Source organism: Trachypithecus francoisi, unplaced genomic scaffold, assembly GCF_009764315.1.
Source record: "Trachypithecus francoisi isolate TF-2019V2 unplaced genomic scaffold, Tfra_2.0 Lachesis_group13, whole genome shotgun sequence".
Classification (NCBI taxonomy): Eukaryota; Metazoa; Chordata; class Mammalia; order Primates; family Cercopithecidae; genus Trachypithecus; species Trachypithecus francoisi.
The window spans coordinates 101,471,166-101,494,583 of NW_022681458.1; the positions used below are offsets into that span (position 1 = coordinate 101,471,166).

Below are 23,418 nucleotides of genomic sequence, written 5' to 3' on the forward strand. Positions count from 1 at the left end.
ATGAGTAAGTTTAGAACCTTTTAAAATAGGGAACAAGGAATTTTGATTTTAAATGTATTTTAAGATTAAAATAATAGCAAGATAAAAAATGTAGTCTTTGAAGGGCCTTTAACGGTTAAAACACAGCATAATAGATAGGAGATTTCACGTCATCCCTGAAAAAGCCAAAGTCTAACCATCTGCTTCAGATCTCACTGAGTCTAGAGATGAGGGAAAAAAAAATGTGAATTTTGGTACCACATGGGAGATTGGATAAGGATCATGTAGGATTTAGAAAATAGAGCCTGCAAGGAAGTGTCAATAATTTAGGCTTTTTCTTTTACATTTATGAGGGAGATGTCAAAATTTTCCTCTTCCTTAACGTGGTAGTATATGAAATAACTCTTGCTGATTCATTTGAATGGGCCTTTGAAAAAGGGCAGGTTAAAAGGAAATAGAGCATTTCTACTGAAATTGCAGAAAAGAACACACAACTGCAAAGCATTAATCCAATGATAATAAAAACTCCAGTCAACCATGTTGAATGTGTCAGCTTTATTCCACTGAATATATATCCTTTGTTTCTTGCTAAATAAAAGACAGGGTTTTTATTCTTATATCTGTGTGTGTGTGTGTGTGGTGTGTGTGTGTGTGTGTGTGTGTGTTTGTGTGTGTGTGGGGGAGTATTTTTTGGTGAAGAAGCAGTTAGTTCCAGATAGGTCTATGTTGAATGCTTTGTAATTTCCTATATCACTGTCGAAAAAAAAAAACACAAGAAACCTACCAGTGTTTAAATGATTAAGGAAAAAACCCCCTACATTCTCCCTGAAAATTAAATGTCAAATTGGATTTGAAATGTTTGCAGAGGTACTTTTCATTTGTTCATTATGATAGAAATGATAAATGAGCGAAGCTTCTTCCTGGGGATAATGTACTTCTTCAAGTTTTCAATTTTGTCTCGGTTTTATATAAGATGTTTTTGTGAGTACAAATTGCCATCTGCAGCTCCAAAAACACTTGGTGCTTAATAAGGCATAGAATGATTACACATTTGGTAGCATCCAATAGAAAGCATAAAAATATACTATTATAATTTTTTGGTGAAGGACATTATCATGTTTTTGTATTTTTCCATCTCCCAAGAATAAAAACATGTATACACACTTGTACACAAAAATATATACTTCCCAATTCATACATTTCTCAGATAACAGCTACTTACAAATTATTAATGATTTATAATGTTTTTCATAAAATTCAGTCACGTGCTTCTAGTCATTATTGCTGGCCTTCATCCTGTGCCAGTGTATCAGAACTGACATTTGACATCAAGGAGAAGAAAAGCCAATTTATGTAAAAGTAGATCATGTTGAAACTAAAAGTGACAAAGGAGAAAAAGGCCTTTAATGTTACACTAGCTTGCAACATGCTTGTTTCTTACTCATTAGATCAGGCTTACACCTGTGATGTCTTGGCTGTGCCATGAAACTAGGAAATTGTTTTAGTCTCTCTTTGCTATTGTAACAAATTACCACAAATTGAGGGACTCAAAGCAATACAAATTTCTACAGCGGTGGCAGTCAGAAGCCTGAAGAGTGCTCAATGGGCTGAGTTCCTTTGGAGGCTCTAGGTGATGATCCTTTTCTGTGTCTTTGCCAGCTTTTAGAGTTAGCTGGCCCCTTGATGCTTTGCCCCTTTCTCACATTACAGCTTCTTCTTTCCTGGCACATGTACTGCTCTGCTCTCTGATCTCCCCCTGACAAGCACCCTTGTGATGATATTGGGCCCACTAGGATAATCTAGGATTATCCCCCACCTCAGGATCCTTCACTTAATCACATCTGCAAAGTCCGTTTCACTATGTAAGGTAAAATATTCACAGATTCCAGGAATTAGGATGTGATCTTTTTGGGGGTGCCGTTATTCAGCCTACCATAGGGCTGTTATTCAATTTTAGTCAATTTCAAATTGTATTCTTATTTGGCTTGTCTCTCAATCCATCTTAGTTTCAAGGATGAATTAGCTCTAGCTAGCATTGTACATCAATCTTAAAACGTGCAAACTTGTGTACCTGTTGTGTGGGTGTATGTGCACATATGTCTATAGAGTAAGGTTCTAATAATACTCTCTCAGCATGATAACAAAAATTATTGATTAAAAATCATGTTATACTATTGAAATATAAATACTTTTCATTCCTCAATGCCCTTCCAATTCAAGGCTCTGCTGATTTTTCAGGATGGGTTTATCATAGATGAGTGATACCATAAATGGTAATCTTAGAGTGTCTAACAGGGTTTATTTTTCAATAAGCCAGCCATTTTGTAAATAATATTTTCTTTGCAAAATGAAACTGTCCTAGTCCAAGCATTTTTGGTCTACCTTCCCCAACCCCAAGCCCCTAAAATGTACATAATCCAAATATATTTTTCTATTCCTATTAATTATAGACTTAAGATAGTGAGTACATTTTATCTTGTACTTACAGATGTTTTATTCCTAAAGGAATTATCTTTTGCAAAAAACTATAACGTGTTTGGCTAACTTACCATTGTATGCCAGCTACTGTAAAACTCTGATTTTCTGCAGTCTTTAGGAGACTCTGGAGGGTAACACTGAATCTCAAGCTTGCTTTTCAGTTTTCATGGTTGTTTTAATTTTATATAGTGTAATCCTTACTATTCAGGTATTTCATTTTAATCATGGGAGAACTTAATTTTATTTTGGCAATTAACTATCACCAAAAAAAAAAAAAAAAAGCTATTTATCATCCTGAAAATAAAACACAGAATACTAATATTGCTTTGGTTTTTCTTTTAGCTCCTCTTTTTGCAAAAATAATGTATAATTATTGGCAGAAAATTTGATGTTTTTCATTGAAGTCTTCTGTAATTATGTTTTTGACATATAATAATTGTACATATTCGGACAGATAATGATGTTTCCATAGATATATTGTACAGTGATAAGACCAGGGTAATTAGCATATCTATCATCTCAAACATTTATCATTTATTGATGTTGGCAACGTCCAATATCCTCCTTCTCACTATTTGAAACTATAATATATTATTGTTAATCATAGTAATTCTACAGTGATACAGAACACTAGACATTTATTTCTCCTATCTAGATGTAATTTTGTATCCTATAACAAATTTCTTCCTATCCCCCCGTCCCACTATCCTTCCCAACCCCTAGTATCCTCTGTTCCACTTTTTACTTCTATAAGATAAACTTCTGTAACTTCCACATATGAAAGACAACATGTCATGTTTAAGATGTTTAACTTTCTTTTCCTGGCTTGTCTCACATAATATAGTGTCCTGTAGCCTGAAGTCTTACGTTATTGTAAACATGAAGTCTTAGAACAGAATCCCCTGTCCTCTAGAAGTTCATCACACAGTAGGTACAATATATGCAGCAAAGTACAATAGAAGTTTTTTGGTGTTTTGAGTACAGTGTTGTGCATCCAGTGACAGAAAAAGAAAAAGTTCACTGGGAAAGTTTGTGTTTTTTTTTTGTTGTTGTTGAGATGGAATCTCACTCTGTTGCCCGGGCTGGAGTATGGTGGCATGACTTCGGCTCACTGCAACCTCTGCCTCCCGGGTTCAAGCGATCATCCTCCCTCAGCCTCCTGAGTAGCTGGGATGACAGGCACACACCACCATGCCTGGCTAATTTTTGAATTTTTAGTAGAGATGGGGTTTCACCATGTTGGTCAGGATGGTCTCAAACTCCTGACCTCGTGATCTGCCCACCTTGGCCTCCCAAAGTGCTGGGATTACAGGCATGAGCCACCACACCCGGCCAGAAAGTTTTTATTAAAGGATCTAAAATACCATTAGACTTTAGTGAATGATTGATTAGAAATGTGTTAGATAGGAAAGGGCATCCCAAACAAAGGATTATAACAGTCAAGATATAGAAATGTTGGCCAAGTGCAGTGGCTCACGCCTGTAGCCCCAGCACTTTGGGAGGCCGAGGTGGGTGGATCACGAGGTCAGGAGATGGAGACCATCCTGACTAACATGGTGAAACCCAGTTTCTACTAAAAATATAAAAATTAGCTAGGCATGGTGACGTGCACCTGTAGTCCCAGCTACTCAGGAGGCTGAGGCAGGAGAGTGGCGTGAACCCGGGAGGCAGAGCTTGTAGTGAGCCGAGATGGTGCCACTGCCCTCCAGTCTGGGTGACAAAGCGAGACTTCATCTCAAAAAAAAATTATATATATATATATATATATGTGTGTGTTATATTTAGGGAAAGTGAATAGAATAATAATGAGAGTTAAAAGTGTATGTTGAATTGGTAAAATGACAGTAGAAGAAAGTATTTAGAAAGAAGACCTCTAACCGTATTATGAAAAACAATTTAAATGGAATTCTGAACAATTTATGCTTTATCTACATCTGTACATTTTTCTGAGGCAGGTGAATGTAAAGGAAAGGGATTAAGGTACTTGATATTTGATAACTAATGTTGTTCTTGTTACATTACATGAACTTTATCAAAATTTGAAGCTGCATTTGTAATATCTTCTGTAGGCCTCTACAAGAATTCTGTTCTCCTAGTAATGAATTCATTGTCTGCTATATGAGACAAAAGAAAATACAACCATATTTCTCTTTTAGCAGTTATGAGTGTTGTGGTATGAATCATCCTATGTCATGAAACATTCTATGTTTAAATTAGCAATGAGATGTAGAGACAATAAATAAGTATTTGATGTTAACTAAACTCTGAAAACATAAGTCACAGCATTTCCCTAATACTTAGCTGTTCAGACGATTGTATCTATCTTACCTATTCTTTGAAAGTATTTTTAAACCTTATTATCTGAGTCCCCAGGGATACTGCTGTTTAATGCATGCTATCCCTCCTTTATGTTTAATTTGTAATTAGCTACCAGAATGAATCATTTATATTTCCTTAAAGTTTTTCTATAGTGCCCTTTTATACATTCATTAGGCAATTATTAAGGTAATATTAGTATATACAACATTAGTATAACAAGTGAACTTTTAGGAAAGATGGTATATGATTTTTGTAAATTAATCATGGTAAAATATTCAAGAAGATGGGGGTTACATAGTTGTGGAGTAGACCCCTGCTGATGTTAGTTTTAGTATTTGACTTCATTTCTGTTTTCTGAAAAGATCCAAATTAGCAGTTCATCTTGATTTTAAAATGAGAAAATATAAATTAGCTAGTCTGTGACAACTCATGTATATACTTTTTTTCAGCTATGACTATATCCAACTTTCAAAAATATTTATTATAAATTTCTATTAAAATACATAATTAGATGTTTTTATATAAGTATAGAAGGATAATTATACTAAGCTTTTCTCATGCCAGGGTGAATCCAAACTGAGTAAACTGTGTAGGCTATGCTTGTCCTAATCTTTTCATGTCTTTTGATTGCAAGAATCTATTATTATAAAGAGATATACATGGTACTAGCTTTGATCTTCTTCCTTAGGGATGTAAGTGAAACCGCCTTCACATTTTCATAAGCTCCTTGTTTTAATGACAGTGTAAAACACTATGTTTCATATAATAGGAAGACATTTAAAATAAGATTAGTCTGACTATCTCAGAAGTGTGGGATGAAGCATTAAATAAGATAAATGAAAAACACACATATATACAACATGTTTAGCTTCTGATTCAAGGAACTCAATAGGGTGGATATATGTTTAGGTAATCATCTTGAAATACTGAAATTTTTTTTCGTTTGAATCCTATATCTAATGTTTTTAAAAACTGACTTTGAAAAGGAATATCTGATTGAAAAATAAATAGGTGGGTTATATAGCAGGCTATTCTTAACTGTGATTTCCTAGAGGCATAATATAAAACTGTCCCCAAAATGGTAACAATGTAAATTGTCTTTAAAGGTTGAAACTTGCCTTAGCAAGCTGATAACATAGGCTCATTAGGTAAATCCCATTAAGTCTATCTTACTCCTGAAAAAAAAAAAAGTCATTTTTGAAGCATGATGGATTTGTGTATATCTCTATATACATATGAGTATTGAGAATGGGTGGTGTATTAGTCAGGGTTCTCTAAAGGGACAGAACTAGTAGGATAAATGAATATATGAAAGGGAGTTTATTAGAATTGATTTACATGATCACAAGGTGAAGTCCCTTGTGATCTGGCCATCTGGAAGCTGAGGAGCCAGGAAAGCATTCTGAGTCCCCAAACCTCAAAAGTAGTGAAGCTGATAGTGTAGTCTTTGGTCTGTGGCTGAAGGTCTGAGAGCCCCTGGCAAATAACTGGTGTAAGTCCAAAAGCTCAAAAACTGCAGAACGTGGAGTTTGATGTTTGAGGGCAGAAAGCACATAGCACAGGAGAAAGGTGGAGGCCAGAAGATTCAGCCAGTGTAGTCCTTCCACCTTCTTCTGCCTGCTTTTATTCTAGCCACGCTGGCAGCAGAATAGATCGTGCCCACTTAGACTGAGGGTGGGTCTGCCTCTCCCTGTTCACTGAGTCAAATGTTAATCTCCTTTGACAACACCCCCACAGACACACCCAGGAACAATACTTTGCATCCTTCAATCCAATCAAGTTGACAGTATTAACCATCACAGTTGGTTTGCGTATTTTCCCAAGAGATTTTCTTCTGAGATTTTCCCTAAGAATTATTCTATATCTATGCCTCCATATAGGAGAATAGTTGGATATTAAGACAAAGTAAAATGAACAAAACATCCAACTGTCAACTGTATACTTGTTAACCTTAGCTGGATCCTCATTGCTATTAGAAAGTTATTCTTTCACAAATTCTTAGTTGATTCCTTTCCTAACTCTACAGCAATTATTCTAAACCTTTACCACCCTTTACTGTTCTACTGTGTCCACAGTTGGTTACTTCCGGTGGGTTCGTGGTCTTGCTGACTTCAAGAATGAAGCCACAGACCTTAGCAGTGAGTGTTACAGCTCTTAAAGATGGCACGAACCCAAAGAATGACCGGTACCAAGGTTTATTGTTAAGAGTGAAAGCACAAAGCTTCCACAGCATAGAAAGCCACCCAAGCGGGTTGCCGCTGCTGGCTGGGGCGGCCAGCTTTTGTTCCTTTATTTGTCCCCTCCCATGTTCCATTTTTTTCCTATCAGAGCACCCTTTTTTCAATCCTCCCTCTAAGTGGTTACTTTTAGGATCCTACTGATTGGTGCATTTTACAGAGTGCTGATTGGTGCATTTTACAGTCCTCTTGCTAGCTACAGAGCACTGATTGGTGCATTTTTACAGAGTGCTGATTGGTACATTTTACAATTCTCTTGCTAGCTACAGAGTGCTGATTGGTCAATTTTACAGTCCTAGCTACAGAGTGCTGATTGGTGCGTTTAAAATCCTCTTCTAGGATAGAAAAGTCCTCCAAGTCCTCACTTGACCCAGGAAATCCCACTGGCTTCACCTCTCACTACCTTCTTCAGATTTCTAAAACTAATCCTGCTTCTCAGTTCTTTGAGAAAACACAACCAACTATGACTATGTTAACTTTTGTCCCTACCAGCAAAAAATCGACCTATTTCATTTTTCCATCCTTTTTCCTTAGGGCAAATGTTTCTACTATTGTTTCAGTTCTTATTCCACCTCTACAAGTTTTTCTCCGGCACATAGCTCTACTTTCACCTTCTTCTTGGGCCTCTAGTCTCTCTTCCTCTACTGATATCTTTCCCTCAGCCTATGTGTCCACTCTAAATTTTTAGAACTCACTGTGCTTGAACTTTGTCATGAGTGCTTCAGTTATCAGAATTTCACATAACTTTAGTAAATCTCCTTTCCCCATGCATCCTCCTCCTGTATCTGTGGCTGGACCTTGTTTCCTCTGTCTCCCTGCCTGACCTACCCTTACCTCTTTGCCTCTTTCTTTTGACCACCTATTCATCCCCTACCCTCCTCTCACTTTAATTTAGTCTACAGCTAGTTCTTTTCCTATTCCTATAGTTTTTCACTAACTTCTTTTAGCCCCAGTTCTCTTTTGTTTCCATTTTTACCCAGTCTCCTCAATTATAGACTTAAATATTTCACTATTAGATATTTCTTCTTGGATGTCTCCAAAACATCCCGTAATCAGTATATTTTTTAAATGGTTGGAAAGTTATAGATTTGGGTTCAAATATCTGAATTTAAGATCCTGGCATTCATTAGATGGTTAACATAATATTTGACTTCAGTTTCCTCTTTAAATACAGTCTTGAAATTCCATTCAACCAATGTGTTTTTCCACAGTACCATCTCCTCTCACCTGGATCATTGCAATAAAATTCTAGTTGATCTCCCTGCTTCCACCTTCACTGCAGTATATATTCTCAACATAGTAGACAAAATTATTCTTTAAAAACGTAAGCCAGATCCTGATGAGACAGGAGGAAGAAAGAAACCACTGAGTCAGGCAGTTAGGGCAGGTCCTCGATAGAACTCCTTCAAACCAAAAACAGCCTGAAAATCAAGCTGCAGGCCGCAGATAAGAAAAAGCCCACATCCCTATATGGAAACACCCCACTCTGTGAGCCCAGATGAAGAAATTTCACTATTTTTTGGACACATTTCTCTCCCCTTGGTGCCTTGTCCCATTTTGTACTCTTCCTCCCGATTATGTCTTACCTTTTGTCTGTTTTACATATATCTGTCTTTCGGATTGGCCACAGACAAATTCTTCATTTGCAAAAAGTGAAATGTCACTAAAGCTCTCAACTGGTTGTGGGCCAAGCCTTCACTTTTGCCTCCAATTGGTTCTTTACACTATCCTATCTCTTCCTGAGTGTTGCATTTTCAAAAATGGCTCATAGACCAGTCAACCCACTCCTCCTCATTCTCAGCCCATAAAAACCCCAAACCTAGCCCCACAGCAGGCAACCCTCTTTTGGGGCCCCTCTTGCTGCTGACATCTTTTTTGTCACTTAATAAATCTCTGCCTTAACCCTCTCCAGTCTGCGTGCCTTATTATTGGTTGTGGCACAAGAACCCAGAACTCTCTGAATGGCAGAAGCAAAGAGCTATAACGCTCCCACCCACTGAGCTGCTGACTGCAGGAGTCAATGAGCTGTAACCCTCCCTGTCACTTGCAGAACTACGGGAGTGAAAAAGTTGTTAACACTGTTACACTCCTCAGAATCTTTTAATGGTCCTCCATCCTGTTTTTTATTTGTTTGTTTTTAGTAAAAAAAAAAAAAAAAAAAAAATTACCTGATCTCTGGAATCCCATACTCCCTGACCACATCTTTTCCTAATTTATCTTTTTCTGCAGGCACATTGACCTCTTTTGTGTTCCTTAAATTTGCTGAGCACCCTCCTGCCTCAAATCCTTAGCTCTTGACCTTTAATTCAAATGGGTGTCACTCTCAACTTACTTCAGCCTTTGTTCAAATGTCATATTCTCTGTGACATATTCTCTGACCATCTATTTGAAATGTACCTGCCTCCAAACTCTGTTCTACTTTTCTCAATAAGGTTTATCTTTTAATATGCTATACACTTAGCTCATTTGTTTTGTTTTTGTTTCTCTCCTCCCTTTATAATGTAAGATCCATGATCACAGGCATTCCGCTCTATTTTTATTTATTTATTTTCATTATGGTATCCCTAGTGCCTAGAACACAGTAGAAGTTCAATAATATGTGTGGCATAAATAAATGAATGAACAAATTGAGATGGGGTGGTGCTTTTTGCACTATATCGCACTATAAAACATTCACTATTTATTCTTCTGTTATTTCTACTATTATTCCACTCCACACCATGAGCAGGCTCACAGACACATGTACACATGAACCCAGTCTTTTTTTGTTTTCTATCTACATATCATAACTTGGTCTTATGATGCCATCCATTGTTTAAGTTTATATACTTGAAGACATATTGGGGCCTTTCAAATATTTAGTCACCAATTCTTTTTTTTTTTTTTTTTTGACAGAGTCTCGCTCTGCCGCCCAGGCTGGAGTGCAGTGGCCAGATCTCAGCTCACTGCAAGCTCCGCCTCCCGGGTTCACGCCATTCTCCTGCCTCAGCCTCCCGAGTAGCTGGGACTACAGGCGCCCGCCACGTCGCCCGGCTAGTTTTTTGTATTTTTTAGTAGAGACGGGGTTTCACCGTGTTAGCCAGGATGGTCTCGATCTCCTGACCTCGTGATCCGCCCGTCTTGGCCTCCCAAAGTGCTGGGATTACAGGCTTGAGCCACCGCGCCCGGCCACCAATTCTTAACTCATATGTCACATCACTTGAATCAGAGTGTTTATGATTAGAATTCATTAGCATTCATTTAATTCCCCAATACCTTAGTCCAATCATCTTGAACTCTTCTCTAGAGAATTGTAAGAGTCTCCTAGGAGATGGCTTTGTAGCATGTTTTATTATTAATTACCTTTTCTTAAGTATTTTCCATGGCTTCAAATTACAGACAGAATACTTGTAATGGCAATCAAGGTCCTTCATAACTGATCTTGACCTATGTTTTTAAGATGCTCTATTCCAACACCTTAAATCATCTTTATGGTCTTCTTTACTTCTTTATATTTTCAACAAGTACTTATCAATTATTCACTGAGTTACACACTATGGAATGACATTTCCCTCTCTCCACATAACAATTTTTTATGGTTTAGGAGGAATGGAGGTAAAATCTAGCATTTCAAGATCATAGATCAAACACAAAATAGCTATAGATAAAATGAACATCCATTCTGAGTTTTCTGGGATAAACTTGGTTTGTACCTGTTGTCCCAGTATAATTACTAATAAACCTGCTTTCAGTCTCAGAACTCTCTCAGCTTGGTGATAAATTATGTGGTCTCCTTATCTATAAGCAAAATAATTTGAATTTTATTTCATGCTCTTTCTCTACATTAACTTCAAAAATTATGTGACACCCTAAAGCAAAATGTAAGCACTTCTCCTCTAGCATTCAAGCATATTTATAAATATCACACACTACTGTTTGGTGGGGAAAACCCAGGTCTTATAACCTGAATGACGTTTCCATTTCAGTAGAAAATGTATTTTATCTCAAATGCACTGCAATAATTATTACCTTAGCAACTGTTTAAACTTTATCTGGAATGTCCTGTATTCCACTTATCCAAAGCCCACCCATCTTGAGAGGAATGCAGGCATCCCAAAACTATTTGTTGTTGTTGTTGTTGTTGTTTCAACCTGTCTCTTCCTGTGGCCTCTTCTTTTACCATTTTTTGGGGAGTGAGATCTGTAGACACAACTAGTCTATTGGATCCTTTAAGACAAAGACTGGCTTCTACATCTTTGATTCTACAGCACCAAGTCTGGGGCCAAATACAAAGTATGCTCAAGCAACTTAATGTAAAAAAAATCATTATGATAGTGATGGTGATGAGCATGTTGTTGGTGGTTAACTTATTGAAAATATAATAAGATAAAATAGCTATAGCTTGAATATGGAAAAGGCTACACTTATACCCCACAAATCTAGATTTTAAAGATATATGTGTTTGTAACACGTATTTACTGAAATTTATGCTGCTGGTATCAGGAGGAGGGAAGTTGAGGGAGAGAAAGGAAATATGTACCGTATTAAATCAAATCTAGGATACCACTGAGAGTAATATGGAGTATTATTTTCCATATTGCTTGGGCAAAAATGTGAATTAAGTTATGGCCTAATGCTTTCATATCACTTAAAATTTTTATTTGATATTTATTGAAAGAGCTCACCGAGAGCTATTTAATGTTGGTTATTTCTTAATCTTAAGTTATTTTTATATACATATAACAAAATTACCATGAAATATAATGGCTAAGGTATTCCCAACACTTCTTCACATTCAGAGACCGTGATTGTAAGAAACATTCCTATTTCAGGCATACTAAGATGTAAAGAAGAATTAATTTTTAAAGGTACTCACATGATATAAGTAAATATGTTGTGAAAAAACAAACATCTGATGAGTTTGAGAGGACTTGAGGAAAGGCTACAGATATCAAATATCCTGAAACGAAGGAAAATAGCAGACATTTTAGTCACAACCAACTGTAGAACATTTGAGTTAGAAAAAAAAAAAAAAAACACCTTATGGAAGTTTACTATCACTTCTGCCATCTAGTAGCAGAAGTTGTCACCTTGGAAGTCATGGCAAAAAAAAAAAAAAAAAAAAAGAAAGAAAATACTGTGATATTGGGTATCCAACTCACATAGAGACACGAAGTCCCAGTATCGGGATGGATGATTAAGAACTGAATACTCAGAAATGGATTTTTAACTATAATATTAATATTTAACTCAACTGATTTTTTTATTTCTCTCGGAGCTGAGAAACTAAAATTTCTATGCTCAAGAGCCTCTACTTTGATTCAACATCTTATATAAAACTTACTTGCTGAAATATCTATATTCCGTCTTTGATCCGATAAAGCCCCGAGTCATAAACACAGACAGAATTTTTGACCTATTTCCAGAACAGATTGTGTGAACCTATAACAAAGTCAAGTGTATTAAAATTGTGTGTTTGAGCTGAGTAGTTAAAATTAAGAAAAATAATTGATTTGTCTTTGTTGCTGAACAGAAAATGTGGATCATATTCATGTGGCTTTTATGTATTGCTTTCTCACATTTCATCTTTGTACTGCTCCTTCTGCCCATGTTCAGATCATTCATATTTTATTTCGAAACATTTTCATTTTCAGATCAGCAGTTGTGTGATCCTGGTGAATTTCTTTGCCATGATCATGTGACTTGTATCTCCCAGAGCTGGCTGTGTGATGGGGACCCTGACTGCCCTGATGATTCAGACGAGTCTTTAGATACCTGTGAGTAGAAAGGTTCTCATGCCATTCGGATTTATCTTACATGTCAAACTAAATGTCAGTTGTTTTCGCAGATGACTGCTGTTCTAGATTATTCTTTTTTTTTTTTTTTTTCCGAATAGTCTAAGAAATTTGAAACCTTTTGTTTGTGTTTTTTAAAATATGAGTATGTGGAGGAGAGCATAAGATGCAGTTTTGGAATGTGAATTAACTTATGAAAGGAAGAAAATGTGAGGTTAATTATTTCAATGTGATTGTGTTAACACTAGAAAAAAAAATGACTTGAGAAAAATTATTTAAAATATAGAACTAAAAGGGAAAAGACCTTCCCCAATAAATTATCTCACACATTTTGAGACAGAAGGAATATCAAAAAAATCAAGCTTTAGTTCCCATGTTTTTTCTATTAATATTTTAAGGCACTACACATATAATTGAACTTAGTTTCCTTTGAGACTGAAAGATAGAAACTTTATCCACTCATAGAGTTAGGATATTTGTCTTTATAATATCACATTTGGAAACCCTTAGTATACATGAATCCTAATCATAGTTGTACTATTATAACTTGGAATCCACCGAAGGCTTTCTCCATATTACAAATACCACTATAACAAAATTATAAATAATAATATGACCATAGCTACATATGGCCCACTTTTTTTAATACCCACTTATCATAAGGGGTATGAACAGTCCTCTGAATATTGGTAGTGATATTTCTAGAACTTCTCATATCAACCTGTGCTCCTCACGCAACCAGGTATGCTGACATATCAATATCATCCCCAGAGTAACCACATAGTTGTATGAAATTAATGTGAAAAAAAATACATGATCTTCATTGCTTGATAATGTTGAAATAACAATTATTGGTTCCATTTTCCATTTTCATTTATCTGTTTTCAAGTCTTGCAGACAGTTTTGAAGAAAACCTTGCTGTTAGAGGCAAATGCTTACTAATTTCCTTTATGTTCAACAGTCTTTTTAAGGTTTCTCAAACACTGAATACTTGAATATTTGCAAGAATTGCTTCTCTTTATTTTGAGCCAATCACTTTTTCCACAGGAAGAGATTATAATCATTTACTACTACATTTCTAATTTTCACCAATTTCACTAGTTAACTCCCAAAATCCTTTCAAAACTCTTTACTAGACTCCTTACAGCATAGACAAGGTTCTCAGCAGATAAGTTAAAAATAAAAGATTCATAGGAAAAATTCTAATGCATAAATTGTGATAAACCCATATAGAGGAATATTATTTGGTAATAAAAAGGAATGAAGGACTCATGCATGCTACAACATGGATGAACCTGGAAAATATGCTAAGGGAAAGAAGCTCATCAAAAAAGATCACATGTTTTATGATTCCCTTCATATACAAGATGCAAAATATGCAAATCTATAGAGATAGAAAAGCAGAGAAGGGGTTACCAGGAGCTAGGTAAGGTGGGTTACAGGGAAGGGAATGAAGAATGACTCTTATTGAATATATGGTCTTTTGGGGGTTGATGAAAATGTTCTTAAATTAGATTGTGATGATGCTTGCACAACTCTGTTGATATGTTTTAAAACATGGGAACGCACATTTTAAATGGGTAAATTCTGTCATGTCAATTACATCTTAATAAAGGTGTTTGAAAAGGGAAGATAAATCTCAGTATTGTGCATATGAATGAAGAGATATAGGAATGTGGAAAAACAACAATAATAAATGCTTTGGTCCTACATTATACAAATAGTGAGACCACATTTCAATATCCCAACTCTCTTTAAGCTTTAGCCCTCTGCTTTTCAAGTGCTATCTAGAAATGAAATTCTCTCCTCTTTAGCTACAAGGAAAGACTGCCATAGCATAATCAGAGTAAGAGTCAGGGTTCTTTAATTTTGGTAATAGGGTCTCACATTCTGCCCTGATCCTCCCATGAATTCTGCGATGGAGAAAATAACAAGGACATGACATAGATTTGCAGAATTCATATGCAGGAAAGCCAGGGTGGAGGAGAAATGCCATAGAACTGTGTGACTGGTACAATGCAATAGTAGTTGAGAAGAAATGGTAGCATGGCACTTCTAGGCCGGAGTCTCCTTCATAATGGTAAAGAATGGTGAACAAGAATGTTCCATTTGTGCTCAAGAGGGAGCTCAGTGGAGAATCAGACTGGAGAGATTTTGTGTCTAAAAGGGCAGTAGTAACCTGTGTAGTTAGTAGGTAAAGTCCAGAGAGAAAAGAGACCTCTCAATGCATGTCAAAGTAGGTGATGACAAATATTCCGCCCTCCTCCTATACCCACTCCATGTCTCTAAAATCATGGCAGATACCCAGCAGGCCCACACCAGTGGACCAGGCCTGTATGCACTGAGCAGTATTCACCCTGATTGATTAGGCATCTATTAAAAATGGTTAAAGTCCCATTGCAATTCTGTTAAATATTTGAACAACCGCCCTGCCGATAAGGTACATACCACCTTGAATTTGTGTAATAAGGGGGTCCTTCAGTTCACAGAGATTAGGGGCTTTTAGCAGACAGAGGCCTCAAATTGGAAATAGAATGTCAGTTAATTAAAAATAGAGATTGATATTCTGCTTACTTAGTTTGTAAAATAAAATTAATACCTGCTCAAGATATTTTTGGCAGTTGTTTGTTTAAGTATATAGTCCTTTTCTCTCCAATAACATTTGATGGATTCAAATTCAAAATGTTTCTTCACTTTGGCCATTCGTATTTTATCCTCTAACATTAACATTGCTGAATATCCTTAAAGGCAACACTGAAACTGCTCTTTATTGATTAGCCACATAACAAAGACAGAGAAGTAACTATATTTTCTAACTGTTTTATTCATTTAATCTGTTCAAGATATTTAGATTTATATTTAATTAGCCTGTTCCATATAAATGGTTTCAGTCAATACCAGTTGAAATTCGGACATGCATAGAAAAAAAAGCTTTATGAAAATGTCAGTCTTTTACAAATTTAAATTTCTCAATCCAGATGTTCACCATTATCATTTTCTGTAATCACAGTACTTTGTAATGTGTTGTTTTATGATATTCACATGCAGTCTTCACCAATCTACATAAAATAATTGCATAATTTTATAATTATATGAATGTATACATTTGATATGAAAGATAAATATTAATAATGGAAAACCTTGGAGACTGATTCTTCGGAAGGTTAATTTTGTGCTCAGTGTACGAACAAAAGTATTTTAACATCTTTGATTTGAAGACAAAGTATTTTGTATCTTCAAAATATTAGATAAAAACAGCTGATGCAATAGTTATTTTTTTCAGAAATCCACTTAGCTTTAAAATGATAGAAAGACCACTGTAGCAAAGATTTTATTGTGTCATTGTGAAATCTCTGAAGTGACAAAATTCTAACAGGAATTAAATGGATATTGTTTAGGAAGAAGAAAAGCTTTACTTATAAAATGCTTTAGAAGGAAAACATATGTACAGAACAATAAGAAATCCTAGATAAAATTTAGATATTTAGAAATCTGAAAGTTTATCAAGTCCATGTTTTCCTTCTCTTCTGTGTTTGTTTATTCCCAGGCTCTAGGGTATTCTCTAACATTCATGAAGCAGGAGTTAAAGTTCGCTAACAGCAATACACATAGAAAACTGTTGTGCGAGGTTGACTTACAACTAAACTGATTTCATGTTGGGAAGAATTATCTAAAATACACAACTGGAAAATTTTAGTAATTTATAATCTTACCATTGTGTATGAGAAAGGACTTTGAGTCATAAAAATGAAAGCCTTTATTTCTGCATATTGTTTAAAATAATTTTTCAAGTGTCTAAATAAAGACTAACAGCAGTTTTAGGTTCTATAGGCAATGAGAATAGAAAATCAGGGAAATCACCATCTTTCTACTCATAGCTTTTAACCCAGTGTTGTTACCATAGCATGTGATGAGAATGAAAATAAATAGTGGAAGTCTTTAGTTAGAGAATGAAAGCTTGGTACCACCTGTATCAGGAACGTCTTCTTAAAAGGCACTTCTGAGGTATTCAAAATTTAATTCCTTCTGGAATTTTCTGTGGCATGCTTAATGATACTTCCTTTTCAACACTTGGCTCCAGCTGATGTATGATATTTTCTGTATATCTGACATCATTATACTTAAAATTAGATTCTTTCTTTTTAAGAAAGGAAGATATTAGCCATGCTATTCAACCTTCTTCCCTATTTCCTGCCCATTCCTTGTCAAAGAATCATTGAGTGAGTTCTTCCGTCACAGATCATGTTTTGGACATAAAGACTCATTGACCAACAAAGGATAATAAAAATGGCCTAAGCAATATTTGCAAACTGGACTCTTCTCTGTCCTGTCCTTCTATAAGGGTCAGCATGCATTTTCTGTAAAGACCAGATAGTAAATATTTAGGCTTTAAAGGTCCATATGATCTCTGTTGCATATTCTTTGTTTTTATTTATTTTTCAGTTTGTTTTGAAAACCTTTAAAAAGGAGGAAGAAAACAAAACCTCTCAGCTTACAGTCTGTACCGTAGTAACAGGCCACAGGTCAGATCTGGCCAGCAGGCTATATAATTTGCCAAATCTTTGTTGTAGTAGCATAGCTGAAATATATCTGCTATACAGTTGAGGCAGGTTTGTGCTCAGGCACTGCTGCTATATGGAACAGCATAATCTTACACAATGAAGGCACGAAGCACGGAGTTGTGTTTGCATCCACCAGTCATGGTGCCAGACTGATGCAATATGGTCTAGTCTACCTATACTGGATTTTGTTTCCTTCTATTTTGCATACTTCCTTATTGGTTAGGATTGTATTTGACCACATGTTATAGAAACAGTGACATAATCAAATAGAGTTTTCCTTTTTTCATAAAAGGAAAAAAAAGGAAGTTGCGAACGTGGATAATTCAGAACTGATGTGACAGATTCAGAATGACAACAGGCTTCTTCTATCTCTCCTACTCAGTTCCACATCCACAGTATGGCTGCTTCTCCCCTAGTAGATAATTTCATTTTGGACAGCCAGAAGGAAAAGAGAAAAGGGAAAAGGCAAATGCCAGCTGAGCCTCTCCGTCAGGAAAAGGATAAATTTTACAGAAAGCAAAAGCAGTAGATCTCCTTCACCAGAATGGGTTATATGGGGCATGGGGCAATGAGTATTGTCAACAAGACCTGGTTGCTTTCCAAAACAATATTTGGGGTTCTGCTAGTAAAGAAAAGGGAAAAAGAGATATTGGGGAGGCAAAGGAACTTGGTAGTATATACCACAGTGTCCCTTCACTCTCCTCCTTGGTGTCTGCTGCATAGGAGATGTTACGGACAGTGCATGATCACAGCAACTGCTTGGCTCCAAGGCTCAGTTTTTCCATGAATATCTTTGCTCTTGGACAACTAATTTAACCCTATCGTGCCTCCATTACCCCATCTGTACAACGGAAATGATAGTTCCTGCCTTACAGTAAGGTGCTCAGAATGAGGGCCTATTCCATAGTAACATTCCTTCTCCACTCCATACTCCATCTGCCTTCCAGATGCCCACAATGAAGCACCTTACCTTGAGGTTCTTTTGAAAGACCATCCAACTGCCCCCTCTCAGTCGATCTGCTCTCATTCTTACTCAAAACCTAACTGAAAGTCAGTTCTATTCCCTAAGGACATGGCTAGAGAAGAGGTTTAATCTACATATGCTAATCAAGTTAAGTTATAAATAATTTCCAGTGATCAGATATATTAAATTCAAACACTGGGATAAATTTGGTATAGAAATTATTTGGAGTTAGGTGACTTTTTCTAGGAACTCTTTCAAAAACATTGATGTTGAATAATTGACTAAAATTGAAATACATGAATTAACAAATACAATAGTCAAAAATATTAATTGACACTGCAGTCCTGAAATGTAGATAATATCTCATTTTTAAAAAATAAAGAAGTTGGGTTTATAATCCTTCTCTCCCCTTCTAAGTTGGCTCTTGTTAGTGAAAACAGAGTTTATATTTCTTTGAACTTGCCCTCCTTTTTTGAAATACTGAGATAAAGCAGGATCCAATTCCTAAAAGAGTCCTCAGGCCACCTAATTTAAAAATACATTGTCATTTGAAAATCATGGAAGGCCATCCCAAAAGGGTTGTTTCACACTGGCTTTGCGAGTGATCAGTTCTAATTGAACAATGCCATAAAAAGAACAAATCTCTTGGGTACTAGGAAGAGAAGCATCTGTGAAAAATGAAAATGGCTATAAGTCATTAGGTGAGCTGTGAATCTGCATGAATTGACCAATGCTTCTATTATGTTTCCATTGTTGTGAGATTTTAAACTTTATTTAGGTAGTAGGATTTTAATGAACTTCTTATATTCATACACTGACCTTTCCCCTTGGATATAAGATAGAAATCCTTTTATAATTTCCTTCTAAACTTTCTACCTTTGACATAGGTCAGAGAAATAAAATAGAATTCAGGTGGGAGGTTATTAGCAAACAGATACCGCCCTTTAAAATTATATAGTAGAATAAGGCACTGAAAGTAGACTTTAGGAACTATAAAACAGAAGTATGGTCTGTGTTTCTAAGTAATGGTGATTTAGAGGTCACTTTGCAATGAGCTAATATATGAGAGTTACAAAGCTAAGCTTTTCGTTAGGTAGAAAAGCTGAAATGATCTTACAGATTAAAGGGAAAGCATATGAGACCCATGAGGACAGTTTATGTCTCTTTCAATTCTTTTTGTTTTGTTCTTCATTTTATTCTGAGACTCCTCTCTTCAGCAGTAGAGAGGCCAAAAAGCATTGACCCTTATTTAATAATAAAAAGACTCCCACTTAAGAGTTGATATGCAGGGGTGATAGGAAGGTGGGGATCAGTGTAGCTGTGAATTGAAAGGGCCTAGCACTGGTACATTTCCCCAGTACAGTGGGGTCAGAGTAGGAGATGACATTTCTCCTCATCTGCCCTCACAATGCACTAATGGGTCTCTGAGAGTCTGCCTCTGCAATTTAAACAAAAAAAAAAAAAGAGTTGATTGCAGGCATAGGTGATGGAACTACAATTCACACAGCCATAGTGAGCTCAGCAATGACAAAAGCCTCACCTTTTCACTCAAGAAGTCACTGTTTTTCAGTCTTCTGATCCAAGACCACAGGTCACAGAATAAAAGGGGACACATGTCGCTCAGGTGGGGCTATAAACTATGGGGAATGAAAACTTTGAAATGATGTAAAATAAAGGGGGTAAAATGAAATACAGGAATTCTAGAAACAACTGGTGAAATCTCCTTGGCCTAAAGGATGATGTACTGTAAACAAACGCTCTTGCAGGACTCTACAGGGACAAAGCTGAAGGCTGAGCAAGGAGTCTTCCCAGAAACTATTCAATCCATCATTTCTCTACAACTAATCTAGCATTTGGGGTTGTGGATGAAGGCTTCTTACCTTTCATGGGTGAGCACATTTCTTCCCAGAGGACGTTTTATTCTTTATAGTCAGTGTATAAAATTTACATTTGACTTTCACTCAGAAGTGCTTCTAAAATGACATATTTTGCTAAATGAAGCACTAAAGGATGTTGTGTTCTAGGAACTTATTTTTAATGGAGATGCCTTTTTTTCTCCCCATGTCTTCTGCCATTCTACCCTGAAATACCTCTACTCTATGCCTATGGAATTTTCAGTAGGCCAGAGCATCTCATCAGTTTACTAACTGCTATACTGGCCCTGTTGAAGTTCAGGCAATATAACTGACTTTGGGTTTTTGGGTTTTTTTGTTTTGTTTTGTTTTTTGTTTTTACTGAAAACTTCATAACATTAGCTTTTCTGTTTTTCAGGATGGCAGAATTGCTCTCAAAGGAGAAAAGTTCAGGCAAAGATAGGTAAAAAGAGGGCTTGGGTAGGAGGGATCGAATTCAGTGGATAGGGTTTGTAGCAATCCACTCATCTCATAGTTTCTATTTTTGCTCTGAAGAAAGATACCTTGGGAGGGAAGAGTATGCACATATTATTCACTGGCCAACCCTGAAAGGTCAGATACAAGAAAGGAGAATTCCTCAACTGAGACACATTTTCCTGGGTACCCATCTGCAAAGAAGAAAACAAAAACACTTCCCAACACCTCTGACTGAGTTGCCAACAGAAAAGTGATTGTTAATATAAAATACTCCTCTTAGAATTCAGCATGAATTTAGCAAGGAGGTGGCCATCTGCAAGCAAATGAAAAAGGCCCAACAGGAAACCAACCTTGCGGACTTCTTGATCTTGGACTTATGGCCCCCAGAACTGTAGGAAAATAAATTTCTGTTGTTTACGCCACCCAGTGTGTGGTATTTTGTTATGGCAGCACTACCAGATAAATTCCACATCCTACTATATATCTATTACAATTTCATTTAATACCAGTGTAAAAAAATCCAGCAATTAAAAATTTCTTATATTTTTATTGAAGATATGTATGAAATATTACTAAATTCTAGAGTATTAATGTTATAGACATTATAAGCCTGTTAAAGAAATGTGAAATGAAACCACCAGTTTCTGGTGGGGTAAATGTAGTTACAGACCTTTAAGAACACATAATGTAATTACACAGAGTTACTATTCAAATAAAAAAGCACTTCTCATTGAAATTCCACTGAAAAACATACTGCAAATGTATGTTTTTTTTCAAGTATTGACAGATGAGGGGTTGCTCCAAACTTTTCAGAAATAGATTTGCCTGACACACATCTTCCTGGTGATCTACGACATGTAGATAGAAGTGCAGTTAATGGCTCTCTTTGCAAAGCTATCTCGTTACAACACAAAAAATGGGCCATGTGCAGTGGTTCAACTCTGTAATCCCAGTGTTTCAGGAGGCCAAGGCAAGAGGATTACTTGAGCCCAAGAACTTGAGGCTGCAGTGAGCTATGACTGAGCCACTGCCCTCTAGCCTGGGTGATAGAGTGAGATCTTGTCTCTAAAATATATAGAAACACACACATGCATGCATATATAAACAAACTTGCATACTTGACCTAAGTACCATTATTTTCTGAGGAAAACAGTAGAAATATATAACAGATGTATACATCTAAACATGTATATAATTAATATTCTATATTAGGTTATAATCTATATTAGGTTATTGTAATTTTCAATTTTGAATCCATCATTGGGTTAGACAATAAATTATATGTAATTTGACAGTAAAAAGAAACATTTCTTCTCCACAAGGGCTTTTGGGGAATTTTGTTACATTTTGCTTTCAAATGTGCATATGTTAGGCAATTCTATTTTGAAATAAATGACACATTATTCATTTTCACTTAAATAGTAAAGAATATTTTGTCATTGAACTACATTTCTCATAATATGTAGGTGCTTTTTATTTACAAACTCTAGAAACCAATCAATCAGCAGCTATTTATTGGGGGACTACTGCATGAAGGTGCTTCTGAGCACATAAAAGCAACAATTTTTCCCATGCCTTTTCCTGTGCCATAGCTTTAACCTATGCTAGTTTTTTTTCTCATTTTATCTCTTCTGGTATGATGCTTTTCTTTCCATGTTAAAGAAGATGATGTTTATGATAGAGATTAATGATGATTACTGACACAAATGAATGATTCCTATGTGCCAGATGCTGTGCTGTGAAGGTTACATGGATTATCTCCTTTGATCCTGACAAAAACCCTGAGCAGAGTGTCAGGCACAGTTGCTCAGGTTGTACAAGGTCCTGGAGTGACATAAATATTGCACATAGCATGGGTATATATCTTTTCTCGCAAATGGGAATAAATTATCTTGAAGAGGAGGCACTATTTTCTAATTTGCATGATGACACGATACGAGATTGGTGGCCCTACTTATGATAATATTCATGGGCCCCTTTTACAGGTGATAAAAATAAAGCACAAGGAGATTTACTTAAAGTAATTAAGTGATAGAGCTACAAGCGAACACTGCAGCATGCTATACAGTCTGGAGTTCAAGGGATTCCCAGGGTCAACATCTTGATGCTTAGTGGAACAAGATTGTCATGCATGCTTATGTCACACTGCAGTCAAGTCAACCTGCTTTCCATGATGCCATTCAACCTCATGTACATATGCTATCCAGATATATGTATGTTCAGCCATTCAGTGTAGACACAACAAATTTTAATTGACTACTGTATGACAGGGCCTGTGGTTGATATTGGGAATAATAAGATAAATATGCCAAAAATGAAAGAGAGATGTAGTAATAATTGGAGAGAGGATTTAAATTATTTATTTTTCCAATTAGAAAGGATATGATCGTGAGTATATATGTCATTGTGTTAATAACTGTATAATTTATATAGTTTAACATTTATATACATATGCACGTGAAGTTTGTGTGTATATAAACAAATTAATCTGAAAAAAATAAGTATAACAACATTATCTTAGCCTCTCTGTCTCACACACACACACACACACACACACATACACACACACACAGTCTTTAAAAACAGATTGTTGAACATAACAGTGAAGATTCTGGATTTTTAAATCAGTTTTTTTTATTTTTTTTATTTTTGTGAAACAAATTACCATAGATTTAACATGTTGAAACCCATTTATTATCTCTCAGTTTTGTGGTTCAGAAGAGCACGTGGGATCAAGTGGATTTTCTCCATAAGGCCTCACAAGGCTGAGATAAA

The 23,418-nt window shown here is 36.0% G+C and overlaps 1 protein-coding gene across 1 annotated transcript in view; it reads left to right on the top strand.

Annotated features, from left to right (window-relative positions):
* Positions 1-23,418, top strand: part of LOC117095052 (low-density lipoprotein receptor-related protein 1B) — a 1,687,268-nt gene that overhangs the window by 314,298 nt on the left and 1,349,552 nt on the right. Inside the window, exon 2 of the mRNA XM_033231629.1 lies at positions 12,647-12,769. Coding sequence (XP_033087520.1) covers positions 12,647-12,769 — 123 coding nt within the window. The remainder of the gene's footprint in view (positions 1-12,646; positions 12,770-23,418) is intronic.